The 14,465-nt window shown below is 39.9% G+C and overlaps 1 protein-coding gene across 6 annotated transcripts in view; it reads left to right on the top strand.

Annotated features, from left to right (window-relative positions):
* The window catches only part of Kat2b (lysine acetyltransferase 2B), a 95,646-nt gene extending 82,855 nt beyond the window's left edge, over window positions 1-12,791 (top strand). For 2 of the 6 annotated variants that reach the window (XM_051204203.1, XM_051204206.1), the window contains exons 12-18: window positions 3,049-3,159; window positions 3,722-3,865; window positions 6,747-6,861; window positions 8,548-8,584; window positions 8,786-8,849; window positions 8,936-9,020; window positions 10,866-12,791. In XM_051204203.1, the coding sequence (XP_051060160.1) occupies window positions 3,049-3,159; window positions 3,722-3,865; window positions 6,747-6,861; window positions 8,548-8,584; window positions 8,786-8,849; window positions 8,936-9,020; window positions 10,866-11,059 (750 nt within the window). In that variant the 3' untranslated portion in view covers window positions 11,060-12,791. The remainder of the gene's footprint in view (window positions 1-3,048; window positions 3,160-3,721; window positions 3,866-6,746; window positions 6,862-8,547; window positions 8,585-8,785; window positions 8,850-8,935; window positions 9,021-10,865) is intronic. The other 4 variants (XM_051204204.1, XM_051204208.1, XM_051204207.1 and 1 more) reach the window with 4 other exon arrangements.
* Window positions 12,792-14,465: the final 1,674 nt, after the last annotated feature.

Genomic DNA, 14,465 nt, shown 5'->3' with positions numbered 1-14,465 from the left:
CAAGTCAGACAAGTAGTAAAGAAATTCTAGGAGGAGTTGGGTGTGGTGGCCTAGTACTTAGAAAGGACAGGCAGATCTCTGTGAGTTTGAAGCCAACCTATATTGAGGTTTAATAAGAACCAGGAGAAACAGATAGAAATAGATGTTTATTCAGGGAGAAATAACTTACAACATAGACAGATGAACACCAGCAGGTTCCTGGTCCCAAGAATGCCTCCAGATGTTCTGTCTCTGTGCTGCAAGCAAGGGGCTCCCGGAGCCCCTTCCTCAGACTTAGTTCCCCCAGGTAACATCTGCCCCTGTCCCCACCCCCAATGGGTGTGGTCTGTGCCATAGGTGCTGACAAAGTGAATATCTCACTACAAACCTGGTCAACCTATTAAGTTCCAGGATAGCCTTTCTAAAAATAAAGGAACAGAAAGAAGTTACAAGAAATTTAACTGGATCAGAGCATTCTCTTGAACCAAGAGATTTGAACATGCTGTTCTAGTACTTTGCTGTAGAACTGCTACCCTCATGTGGGTTTTCATCTTGCTGGGGGTTCTCATTTCCCTGTGCCATGTTGTCACTGGCGTAGGACCTTTGTTCCTGGGAGCTAAGGCCTGCTTTTTTAGGATTGCCTTTGATTTGCCTGGAATGATGTGCTGGGCAGAAAGAGCTCATCTCTAGAAATCTGTCATATTCTTCACTACTTCTATCAGGATATTGCTTCATGCTTTGAAGGTTATATTGCTAGCATTGTACAGTCTCTAGAGCAGTGGTTCTCAACCTTCCTAATTCTGGGACCCTTTAATACAGTGCCTCATGTTGTGGTGACCCCCCAACCATAAAATTATTTAGTTGCTACTTTATAACTATAGTCTTGTTACCATTATGAATCATAATGTAAATATCTGATATGCAGGATATCTGATATTTGACGCCAAAAGGGGTCAAGACCCACGGGCTGAGAACCATTGCAGAAGCGATAAAATTTTGTGATAATGAACTGTAAGCAGCTCAGGAGTCAATGGTGGCTGCAAAAATTTTGTTGGAAGAGCAACCAGTGCTCTTAACTGCTAAGCCATCTCTTTAGCCCCAACCATTTGACAAATGCTTTTTAATACATCACTTAATCAGTCTAACTCCTTTCCTTTTACCCATCTCAAATACATTGTTCCGAATTTACACTGCATAATAGAAATACAAGTTTCATATATAATTCTTTTCCTAAGTCACATGTAGTGGCTTTAATCCCAGCACTTGGGAGGCAGAGGCAGGTCTGTCTCTGTGAGTTCCGGGCCAGGCTATCTCAAAACACCAAATAAATAAATGAGTAAATAAAATAAAATTTTCTGGTAGTTATAGTACAAAGTAAAAAGAAATAAATGAAGTTAAATGTTTAAAGTTTGTATTTAACCTAATATGTCCAAAATATTGCTATGATATGTCAACATGGAAGTATAAAATGTATATTCATTTTATGCTTGTAGCACAGCACAACTGGCACTAGCAAGCTGTCATGCTGAACAGTGCAGGTCCATACTATATAATTCTGTGCTGTTTCTCTCTCCTGTGTCACTATGATTTCATCTAGGAGAGATGTTTCACTTGTTTTTTTGTTGTATTATATCCAGACTCATAGTGTTTTGGTATTGCAGTGTGGGGAAAATGTCCTTGGGTGACACCACTGGAATTTCCAAAAAAGGGAGATGCTGCTGCTGACTTTTATTGGACAAAGCACCCCAACTGGAAGCCATGCTGTAGCAGGGCATATTGGAGAAAGTCCTGAAAAGTGCTTAGATTGCTAAGGGGTCCCCCAGTCATGCCATGCAAAGAGCGACTCTGGCCTGGATACTGCTCAGTTTGAGGCTTGACGGGTGGGAGTGAATAAGAGTGAGGGTCAAATCCTTTATTTTGTGCTGTGATTCTATGAGGTGGTGGTTTCTGTGGATGAAGTCTTTGTGTGAGGACAGTTACCCCAGATGCTCTAATTCCTGTCTTTTTATGAGGTTCTGTCAGTACTTGTATTTTTCCTATTTAAACCACTCAGTTTTCATTTCTTTATTTTTAAAGCACATCTTTATTAATTCTTTGAGAATTTAACACATGTGTACAGTCCCTTCCCCTCTAAATCTTATTTATTTATTTATTTATTTATTTTGAGGCAGAGTTCTCTGTGTAATAGTCCTGTCCATCCTGGAACTCACTTTGTAGATCAGTCTGGCCTTGAACTCACTGAGGTCTGCCTGCCTCTGTTTCCCAAGTGCTGGAATTAAAGAAGTATGCCACCACTGCTTGGCCTTTTTTTTTTTTTTTTTTTTTTTTTTTTTTTGTGGAGACAGTGTTGGGCTATATACCAAATATACACCCTCTCACCTCAGCATCCTGAGTGCTAGCATCACACCTCAGCATCCCAAGTGCTAGTATCACAAGTGTACACCAGAACACTGGTCCTGTTTTCATATATTAAACCATTCATTTATTCAACATTGTCCATAGTTTTGTTTCCACTGTTTTTTACTGACTCAGACTGTAGGCTTCTTAGATTTTTGTTGGTCAGATAAACCAAGCTGTAAGTCCTGACTGTGATGCAGTTGCTAGAAGGGTTGTTGGTGCCTGGCACAGGTAAATGGATCAGTACATACCCCAGTGAAGATCTGTATGGCTTATTTACATATCTCAGGTATGCTGATGAGGGTCAGCACCTTTCATCTTCCTACCTCCTTTTATCTCAGCTTCTTAAAAAGTTCAAGATTAAATTCACCATCATTGTTCATTCTAAAAGCATCTGGCATCAGCAAGAAAGGATTTTAGGACTGAGTTTGGAGTCTCGGTTTATTATTTTCAAAGAACCAGGAACTAGTATTTCCCAGTGATGATCTTTGTCTTGAACCACAAATTTTGAATTATCTTTGTGATTCCTTTTCAAAATTTAAGCATTCAAGAAAGGCTTGTTAACATAATAGCTTCTTCTAAAAAGACCCTGGGTGGAAAACTATTTAAAACTGTGAGCTACCATTTCCTGTCATATTTTTGGAATTTCTTGAGAATCTTTACTTCCACCAGGGCTATGGAACACACCTGATGAACCATCTCAAAGAATACCACATAAAGCATGACATCCTGAACTTCCTCACATATGCAGATGAGTATGCCATTGGCTACTTCAAGAAGCAGGTCAGTTCCCAGTGAAGCCTTGCTTCCTCAGCCTGTGTTTGTGCATGTGTGCATTCATGTGTGTGTCCAGGTGCATGCACCTATTTGTGTACACTTGGTAGCCAAAGCAAGACATTGGGCATCTTCCTCTATTGCTTTCTACTTTATTGCTTTGAGGCAGGATCTCTCACTGAATCTGAATCTCTTTTAAAAATTAAAGGAAATTGATTCAACTTCTGGAAAATGTTCATTTCTGACAAAGTCTGCCAAGGATTCCAGTCCTAGTAACTTGGATGTCATTCCACTCTTGAACTTACAATCCTCCAGCTGGAATAAGTGGTGTACACATTGCCACCTCCAGACACTTAATTTAAATTTGTTTCCTGTTGGTACTGTTAAATTTTTGATGATTTTGTTTGTCATGGATCAGCTGTGTGGCTGCTGTTCAGAGCAGTGCAACAATTCTGGGAAGAGTGTTCATCTTAATCCTTGGCACCAGGCTTGGTCCAGAGCCAGCATTTAGCAGCTAGGTGGACGGTGTTATTGCACAGCATCCTGATAAGTGAACTGATTTGCCTTGTAGGGTTTCTCCAAAGAAATCAAAATACCTAAAACCAAATATGTCGGGTACATCAAGGATTATGAAGGAGCCACTTTGATGGGATGTGAGCTGAATCCTCAGATCCCATACACGGAATTCTCTGTTATCATTAAAAAGCAGAAGGAGGTGAGCTACTGACTCCTGCCCAGGCCAGCCTTGGGGTGGGCTGTATTTCACTGGGTTCCGTATCAGTGTGTGCTAAACTGTGTGAAATACAGCATGTATACAGTGCGATGACATCTTAGCTTCACTGGCGACATTTGCATTCTGGCCCCTTTGCAGTCTTTTCTCTTTGCTTTCATCCCCCATATCACTGATGCTTTATCCCTCTGGCTCATATTCCCTGTCACTCAGATTCTGTTCCAGGCTGCCTTTGAACTTCTGTGGCATTAGTCTGACCCATCCACTTGCATTTAATCATTTATCATAGAGGCATTTCTTCTAATGTCCATTATTCTCCCCCTTTACACTGCAAGCTCTTTCCACCCAGGTAATAACTAATTTGTTATCTGTATTGGTATGACATCCTTCATGCTTACAAATAAGAAGTAGTAATAACAGAGAAGGCTTCAGATATGAGTATGAAGTGATTTAACATGTTTAAAAAGGTAGAATGGCAAGGAAGAAAGTCCACAAGGACTGTTTATGAAATGAATAACCTTTGTGGAAAGGTCAGGGCCACGACGTGGGAGTTGGTATGTGGAAGACATCAGTTCCATCCAGAACTGTTAATCTGCTGTTTTCTATTGACAAGACACATCTGCCTTAAATCCATCATCTTTCTACTGATATTCTTAGGCCCAATTCTTTTGCTTACTACATGTGACCCATATAATATCCAGAAAGTTTATACTGTGCGTGACAGCTGTTATTCCCTGAGTATTTTATTTAAAGTTGGGTCAGGCATGTGTTGCTATAGATGTGAGCAAGTAGGCATTTTAAGTTAGAAAATCAAACCACCTCTATTGCATAGTCAAAGATGTCTACCCAATAAGGAGTTCCAAATAGGGTTGTGGAAGGATTCTTAATGCAGCAGGTGCATCTGACTTGCCTTTTTGAAGAGATGACTTCCCTCAGTGTTCTCTAGGGCTTAACAAACAGGTCTGGACTTGGCAGTTCTTTGGTCTATTGGTGGCTGCTAGCCAGATGACCCTGGCACTGTGCTGTCACCTGCTTGTTCTGTAGTCCTCTGCCAGCCACAAGGGTTTAGCCCCTAGTGTCAAGAATCCCTTGGTCTGAAGGGATTCCCACTGAGGGAATGTTAGCTCTTAATACCCAGGGGAAAGCCAGAAGCACAGAGCTGTTTCAGATGACTAAAATAGGGTTCACTTTTTGAAAGATAAGACTTTCTTTCTCTCTCTCCTCTTTTCTGTTCCCTCTCAGCTCCTTCCTTTCCCCCTTTCTCTTTTACCTCTCCCTCTTTGTGGGTCATCTTTTCTTAAAAACATACCATTAAATGGGAGTGTGAGAGTGTAAACCTAGTTTTTTTTTTTTTTTCCACACACATATACTGTGTATCTTGGTCATATCCACCCTCTACTCATTCCCTCCATTATCACCCCAATATATCTTCCATTTGACTCCCAACTTTATAACTGAAGAAACAACCCCCAAATCACTAAGTCCAATTAGAGCTGTCCATGTGCACGAGAGGGGATTATCCACCCAGGCATCGGCAACCTATCAATGGCCACAGCAGCAAAGAAAAGCCATTCTTCCTCCCTCCCTCCCTCCCTTCTCCAGGGCATCTGGAGTTCTTACCCTGTTCATGATGCGATTTTTAACTCTTAGTTCATGTGTGTCTGCACCAGCCGAATGGTGTCTAGGCCACCCTTTCACAGTATTCCTCCCTGTCTGCTGCCTCCTAAATTATTTCTGCCCCTTCCTACTGATGTTCTCTGAGCCTTTGGGCAAGGATATGTTGATAAAGATGTTCCATCTGTGTCTTTACCTTCATAGTCTTATGCTCAGTGTTCTGAACTACATTTCTAAAAAAGAGCGGCATCATACCAAAATTCTGTCCTTGTAGAGACAGGGTAAGTATCTCTTATCCAAAATGCTCCTGACCCAAGCATTTTTGAATCTATTTCTTTTTCTCCACTATTTCCACTGACTTATGACTGAGCATATTCAATGAGAGAATCCAAAATCTGAAATACTCTAAAATGCCAGACTCTACTTATGGAAAGCTCCTTAAATAATAAAAGCAGAGAATGAGCTGTGTATTGAGAACTTTTCTAGTCTCTGAATATGTACTTGGTCAAAATCAGCTGAAGACGGAGAGAAATGCCTGCTGCTCTACAGGTGAGGTGGCCTCACTGAATACCTGTATGAATTGGGGTGGCATAAACAAAGATCAGGTCACTTCCAATATATAAGATGATGGACACAAGAATAGGTAAGATCATGTGTCCTATGACAAAGAAGGGCACGACTCGGGCAAGAGAAAAGGTGAAGGCAGGGAGCTGTAAAAGTTGTCTGTGTGTGCATATATGTAGGTTAATATGAAGGGTGATTCTTCTATCTCAGTTCACATGTGAGACTACAAGAGGCTGGACTTGGAGGGGTCCTGCTAACCTCTCTAGCCAGCCCCTCTCTTTCCTCACACAAAATATGTGTTAATGTCATTAATTGAGTGTGGTATAAAAGAATACTTCTTTTAAAAGATATATTTAAAATTTTTGTATTATATTGTATGTGGGGTGCACACACACACTCAATGACATGTATTTTGGCCAGATAAGAACTTGCTGGGGTTAACTCTCCCCTTCCACCATTGAACTCAGGTCATCAGGCTTGGTGCCAGGTGCCTTTACCTTCTGAGCCATGTAACAGGCCCTGAAATGCTTCTCCCTCTTATCTGGTAATTTGTATTTGGCTTCTCTCCATTTTTGTCTCAAGAACACATGTACAGCATTAGGAGCGTTGTCTCCTTAGTTTATCTGACTGCCCTGAATTATGGTGTGGGGTGTGTTTGACTAAACATACTTTCCCTCATGCTTTTCAGATCATTAAAAAGCTGATAGAAAGAAAACAAGCCCAGATTCGAAAAGTCTACCCGGGACTTTCGTGTTTCAAAGATGGAGTTCGGCAGATTCCTATAGAAAACATTCCTGGAATCAGTATGTATAGACACTTATAAAAAAAAGCAAAATCTTACCAGAGTACAGTCATTTCAAAAGCTTTCACCTGCCCCCTTTCCATGTGTGGTACTTCTGGTCTTTGAAGTGGGCAGCAAAGTAGTTGTGGGGTGCTTGCCTGTAATCCCAGAATTGAGATACTAAGGCAGGAGGATGTAGTATTTGAGGTTAACCTAGGCTAGAGTGAGATACTACATGGGGATAGGGAGGGCAGTAATAAAGACTTTCTAATGTCTTTTCTTCCTAACTCAACCCAGAGTTCCTTTAAAAGAATTATTATTAATATACATAATTTGTTAAGGCCTAGCACTTGTACACAGTGCTTGGCAATGGGAGTATGTATTAAATAACATAGAAACTTTGGATCTTTGTGTTAACAAATTGTGGAACTCATCTTCAAATGGTTGTGTAAGTTAGCATGCAGAAGTTGAGAACAAGAAGCAATCCATTCTGCTCTCCAAATGGCCTGCTGTGGACAACCCACTGTCACCTGAATGAACCCGTGGCCTGACTTCTCTTCTTTCCTCCTCTCCATGTGTGATGGAAGTCACATCAGTTGTTTCAAGATTTTATTTTACAGTAGCTTTCTTAGGAATTCCTTTTAATATGCTAAAAATAAACTGTGCTGGGTTAAACCATGCAAAATGATTGGGATTTGTAGACTGGAAACAATATCATTTGGCAATCTTACTTGGTTTGAACCTAAGTCCTTCTAATTACTACTCACCCCACCTCCCACCCCAGCACACAACAACAAAAATAAAATTCTCCAGGAAACAGTCAGGATGCTGTTTAATTCCATCTGCCTTATCCCAGTTATCCCAGTACTCTTGATGCTGAACCCTGGGTCTCACCCTGTGTTGTTAGTGCTGATAGCAGAGTAGCTGCCCTATGTTGTTGAATGCCTAGTGGTGTCAGGTATTCTTCTGTTTTTATTTGTTCCCAAATCATTAGTTTTTCATCTTTTGTCAAATGTTTAGCTATTTGGACTTTTTAAAAAACATCAACTAATGTCACAAGGGCTAATACCACCTAGTTTCTGTAGTTTTGTTTTGTAGGTAGGTAAACTGAGGGAGAGGTAAAGTGACTTTTTTAAGGAGAACGGAAGAATCAACTCCAGAGCCCTCAGATACCAGGTCTCTATAAACCATCTACATTGCAAGCAGGGTCTTGGCCAAACAAAACAGCACAGAGCTCCGTTCTGAGCTAAAATAACAGCAGCATTTTGTTGTGTGATAATTGAAGATTTCTGACTTACAGTTTAAAAATGTAGTACTGGTTTCTTCTCCCCCTTTCTTTTATTGTTTGAAGAGTTAGAGTTTCTGCCTTAGCAGACACTAACCAGCTGAGATTATAGCTCAGGGATAGAACATTTGCCTCAGTAGTGATGTGAGGTGTTGGCTTTAATCTCTAGCACTAGTACTACAAAAAAAAAAAATTAATAAATCAACTAAGAGAACAAAATATACTAATATAGCTGCCAGTCTGGGAAAACATTTTATGTTGTAAGCTATAGGAAAGAGAAAATAAATGCTATTTCAGTGTTTCCCCAAACAGACTTTTATTGAGACATGGCTGTCATGTATGGTGCTTTTAATAAGTAGTAAGTATGTTATTCTCTTGACCCAGAGCAGTTCTCATTTAGTGTTTAATTTTGTTGACATATAGGAGAGACAGGCTGGAAACCAAGTGGAAAAGAGAAAAGGTAAGCAAGCCGGGCTAGAGGATGTTAATGGAAGTGATTTCCCCCTTTCCAGCACTTTCTAGGAAAAGGGCCAAGTGATGTAATTGGTATATAGCATTAGTGGGCTTCAGTTCCTAGGCTGGGACCTGAGAGGCTGAGCAGAGTGGTTCAAGCCTGGAGCATGAACACTAATCCTTCCTCTTTATTCTCTCTTCTTTCAAGTAAAGAGCCCAAAGACCCCGAGCAGCTTTACAGCATCCTTAAGAACATCCTGCAGCAGGTTAAGGTAGGTGCCTGTTTTTCACCTCATTTGAAATGGTTTCCACATGGCATTTCCACATAAGATACCTTTTTTTATTTCTTTTATTCAAGAGCCATCAAAGCGCCTGGCCTTTCATGGAACCTGTGAAGAGAACAGAAGCTCCAGGATATTATGAAGTTATAAGGTTCCCCATGGGTAATGTTATTACAATTTTCTCAGTGTAGATATAAAACTGGGTGGTGATGTGGGAGACAATTATTGGCTATGGCAGCCTGGGAGACCAGCTTCAAGACTGCACACAGCTTGAAGGGAAAAACCGCAGCATTGGCTTGAACTGAGACTTTTTTTATCTGAGAAGGTTGGGGGGGGGTCTCATTCTCTCAACAATTCCTTTATTATCTCATGTTGTTCTCCTTTGTTCCCTCTCCCTCACCGCTTTAATACCCCAACAGAATCAGACAATACAGGTGTCACAAAGGAGTCACATTCCATTTCTTAAGTGGATGATTAAAAGCAGAGTTATCAGACAACTTATGTTCAATATATCAGAGCAAAGAAGGAACATTACTTTTTAAAGTCTTTTGTTGGCAGGCTGCAAATTGCAGTAGCAAAGAAAGAATCAATCACCTTTTTATCTTGAGAGGTAATCTTATAAATAAATATAAATTACTGAAGAGTCTAAGAAGGTAAGAAAACAGCCTATACTTTTGAGTGTTGTTAGGACTGATAGCCATTTTGTCCTTTTGCCCTGGGTTTTTCCATGTAGGGAAAAGGCAAATTTTAAACTAACCCATGGTTATATAAACATTTTGGACTAACATTCTGTAATCAGGAGTAGTAAATTCTGGGTTTTATCAGATTTCTCAGAGTGCCATATTTTAGACAAAGAGACTCTTCAGGTGTTGTCAATTCTCTAGTTCAGGCTAAGGTCAGCTGGCACTTCCCAAGACATTCATCAAAACTCTGAATTAGCTAACATTAATATCAATTAGATAACAGAGCTTATGGAGGAATCATCTTCTTGATAATCTGCAGATAAAAATGCCCGGTAGATCAGAATGTACTCATGAGATAAACATACTATAATACAGGCAGAGGGAGATTTCTCACAGCCGCTAGGGAAAGATTGTAGCAGCCATATGTGAAGGTACAACAGAAAAGATAACTCCAGAGTTTGTATCCCTGTGACCTTACTTAACAAGATTTCCCATCATTTTCCACCTGGGGTGTGTGTGTGTGTGTGTGTGGTGTGTGTGTGTGTGTGTGTGTGTGTGTGTATGGGGTGCAGATTATTTTGGGCTGGAACAATGGCTTAGCGCTTAAGACTGCTCTTCCAGAGGATCTGGATTTGGTTCCCAGCACCCATATGGCCACTTATAGCACTTTGTAATTCTAGTTTTAGGAGATTCTATGCCCTTTGCTGACCTTAAAGAGCACCAGGCATGCATATGGGACACAGACATGTATATAAACAAAGTATTTATACAGTTAAAATAACAGTAAATAAATGATTATTTGGTGAAGTTGAAAGCCAAAAGTTAAAGTTTGATTTCATTGATGGAGCCTGGAACAAAATTTGTTTTACTTTTAGTATTTTATGTGCAGTTTTCTGATGCATTTGCAAATATGATACTGCCTTCTTTCTTGGTATCACACCAATACAACTATAGCTTTAGTAAAACTAGCTCAGCCTGTGATTTTTAGCAATCAAAGATTCTGTGACAGTGTTCTGCCTGCCTTGCTCAGCATCCCTGGGTCCTCTACTGTTCCTTAGCCTCCTGGTGCACAGTAAGAGATGGGAGCACACGAGTATTAATGGTCCTTTTAATGTTAGTGTGGCTGTAGTGTTATATACAAATCCTTTTTAGAAGAGTAGACTTAAGAATTATTTTTCTTAATCCCTGGAATTTCTCTTAAGCATGGCATTGGGGTGAGAAAAATGTAAGCCAATCAATAATGTGTGTACATTTCTTCTCACCTCACACTTGTCAGCTGTTGTGTAGAAGTCAACAGTTGCTAATGTTGTTGTTTCCTGTGCAGATCTGAAAACCATGAGTGAACGTCTCAGGAACAGGTACTATGTGTCTAAGAAATTATTCATGGCGGACTTGCAAAGAGTGTTCACTAACTGCAAAGAGTACAACCCTCCTGAGAGTGAGTACTACAAATGTGCCAGCATCCTGGAGAAGTTCTTCTTCAGTAAAATTAAGGAAGCAGGGTTGATTGACAAGTGATTTCTTTTCCTTAGACACTCAACAGTAGTGTGCCTAAAGCAGGTGGTATAAGTTTTGGGTTTTTGTTTGTTTTTAAGAATTGTACATTATGTGTTGAAGAGACTTGTAATAATTAGCACTTTTGAAAAACAAACAAAACCTCCTTTTAGCTTTTCAGAGATGTATTTAAATGGAAATCATAGAAAACTTTTATTTTGTGGAGTAGATTTTAATTTATTTACTACTATCATGTAAATTTTCTCTGGCATGTCCAGTAGTTGACTATTGCATGGTAGGTGATCAGGGGCTTCCTCAAAACCTGTATGTGAGGAAATTGTACACAGTACCAGGATTTAGGGGAATCTAGAAAAAAAAAATTGACCATGAATGCCTCCATTTTTTCCCTAATGGAACATGAGAGTTTATTTTATTCTGAAGGACTTTAAGAAAAGGGTCCACAGTACACCTGCCAAGGTGAACTATGTGATGTTTGAAGTCTCATTGTAGACCTTTTACAAATATATATTTTTTAAAACGCTCAGTTAGATGAGGTGCTTTGAGCAGTTCTGAAAAATGCAACTTCCACAGCAGCAGCTGCTTTGACTCCTAAGGACTGGACTTTTGATAAGTATCTAACTGTCACAGGCTTGAGAGCTCACAACCACTATTTAATGCTTGGGCAGGTTCTAAGTTCTAAAAGATCCTTTCTCTGGCCACAAAGGTGTCATATTGAAAACATTGGAGGTTTTGTCAATGTTAAGACATTTGTCCTAAATACTTGCTCCAAATAGGTAAGGATTCTTTGTACTTTCTGGAACATTTAACCCTATCAGCAATGTCTGTGTGAACATCTCCCATTTGCATTTCCAGATTTATGCTTGTCTGAATTGAAATGAATTCTCAAAGTTTATGCCAGTATTTTAACACCTGCATCGTTTCTTTAGTCCACAGTTATATCCCACTACAGTTCAACCGCTGTACAATCTTACCAACCAATCTGTCTGGGGACTCAAGCTTAGGGCTTGGATTTATTTCCTGATTACACTACATAAAGAAGTGGGGCACCTGCCACCCCAGCTCTGGGGAAAACCAACCATAGTAAATGAAGGCCACCTCAAAGGTCGACACTAATTTTTATGATGCAAATTTATAAACTGATTTTTTTTGTAAAGGCTGAGGTTTTAAAAGTGTATTTAATGTATGTTTTCTATCAGCATAAATTATAATGGGTTACTAATAGCCATTAAACAGAGCTTGCAGAGGTAGTGTGTTTGAAGGAAAACACCCTGGCAATGCTACTGAGTGCTGCTTCTGACATGGAAGGTATTCTATAGGTTCAGAGTGTTCACTGAAGACCATACTAAAGATGCCTCAACTTTCAGAGTTCCAAGGAATACTCTGAGTGGCATCTAGACTCTTGATGAAGAAATAATTGCATTAAGTATCTCAGACTTTAAAAACCGGATTTTGTTGAAGCATCTGTCCAGCTTGGTATCCTGTGAAAGCTTGGTATTTCCTGGGTAGACATTGTTATAGAGCGTTGTCTTTAAAATCAGATGGTCTCTTCTATATTGAAAGCATTTTTATGTTTTCTAATTTAAAATTAATATTTTCTTATAGATATTGTGCAATAAAGCTAAAATAGAATGTGTGGTTTTTGCAAATGCTTTAACAGCCGATAAAAACTTTACATTTGTAAAATTAATATATTGTACTGGTACAAAATAATTTTAAATTATATTTTGAAAAACTCTGTCTGGTGTTACATTTTGTTCCACTAACAGTCTGAGGTTAACAGGGCAATGTGTCAGCTGGTATGAGCACTGATTATGCCCTTAATCCTTAGCTCTTAAGCTTATGTGTAGAATTCTGCAGTTGTAGGATATTTTATAAACAAAACAAAGCAAACCCTGTATTTGGGGCTAGAGAGAAGGCTTGGGGTTAAAAGCACCTTCTGTTTTTCCAGAGGACATAAGGTTGATTCCCAGCACCAACATTTAATGGCTTGTAATTAACTGCCTCTAATTCCAGCTTGAGATCTGATGCTATCCTATGTTCATCACAGCACCCATACTCACATGCAAATACACATATCCTCTTTTCTCCATGGGTATCCATACTCAGGTGCAAATATACATGTATACACATACACACGTCCTCTGTTCTCCACAGGCTCTCACACTCACATGCAAACACACACACACACACAACTCAGTTCTCCACAGGCACCCATACTCACATGCAAATATACAGACATATCCTCTGTTCTCCACAGGTACCCATACTCACATGCAAGTACACACACACACACACACCTCAGTTCACCATAGGCACCCACACTCATGTGTGAATATCCACACATGTCCTCTGTTCTTCATAGGCACCCATACATACTTGTGCAAATATCCATACACAGATACAAACATATACATATCACTAAAAATAAAATTTAAAAAAATCCTGCTGGAGTGTCAGAGGAAGACACTTCTTTGTCTTTTGTGTCATTCACTAAAACATCACTATTTAAGGAAAATTCATTTACAGAATTTGCACGTGGTCAGAGAAGAAGGTAAGAGCAAAACACATGTGATTTTAAAACATCTCCCATCCTTAAAATTCTACAGGAATTATATACTGTGTGGGTGTGAAGATCTAGTAGTAGCTGTGGTGTTCAAAGATTTGAACCAGGGACAGGGCTTTGGTCTTTAAGCTGTCTATAGTATTAAAAGCAATGAATGGTGTGAAGGCAGGTTTGGCAGAAGCATAGGCAGGAGAGCTGTGCACCACCTATTATGCTCACAACCCTGGGTTCATCTCCACCAGTGCCAATGAGGGAGAAGAGTGGGCAGATGGACATATCAACCCATATCTACAAGTATGCTTAGTTGAGTCTCTCCCAAGTAAGAAATAGATGAGGAGCATGTGGGAGACAGCTCCATTTCTTGTGCATTTATTCATATATGTATGTGTAGGCCAGAGGGTGATGGGTATCTTCAATAACTCTCTGCCTTATGTTTTGAGGCAGAGTATCTCCCTGAACCTAGGCTTACTAACATTAGTTAATCAATGAACCAACTCCAGGTGCCCAGCTGCATCCCCGTTTCCAATACAGGGTGGGGGTGGGGAATCCAAATGAAGCCCCTTATCATTTGCATGGCAAATTCTTTACCATCTGAATCATTTCCCTAAAGGTTAATTATTTTATATATGTGTGAGTCTAAGATATGGGCTGTGAACTCTGGTCATCAGCCTCAGCAGCAAGTGCCTTTAACTGGTTTTACTGGATGAACCACCTTGCACTCCACCCCCTACCCTAATGCTTTGATTAGTCAGCTAATAATTGAAAATAGCTACATTTAACCAGTTGCAATGGTATAGGCTTGGGAGGCAGAGGTAGACAGATCTACATAGAGTTTCAGGACAGCCA

Source organism: Phodopus roborovskii, unplaced genomic scaffold, assembly GCF_943737965.1.
Source record: "Phodopus roborovskii unplaced genomic scaffold, PHOROB, whole genome shotgun sequence".
In the NCBI taxonomy this organism is placed as follows: Eukaryota; Metazoa; Chordata; class Mammalia; order Rodentia; family Cricetidae; genus Phodopus; species Phodopus roborovskii.
The sequence above is the reverse complement of the archived record's forward strand: the minus strand, read 5'-3'. Positions and strand labels throughout refer to the sequence as shown.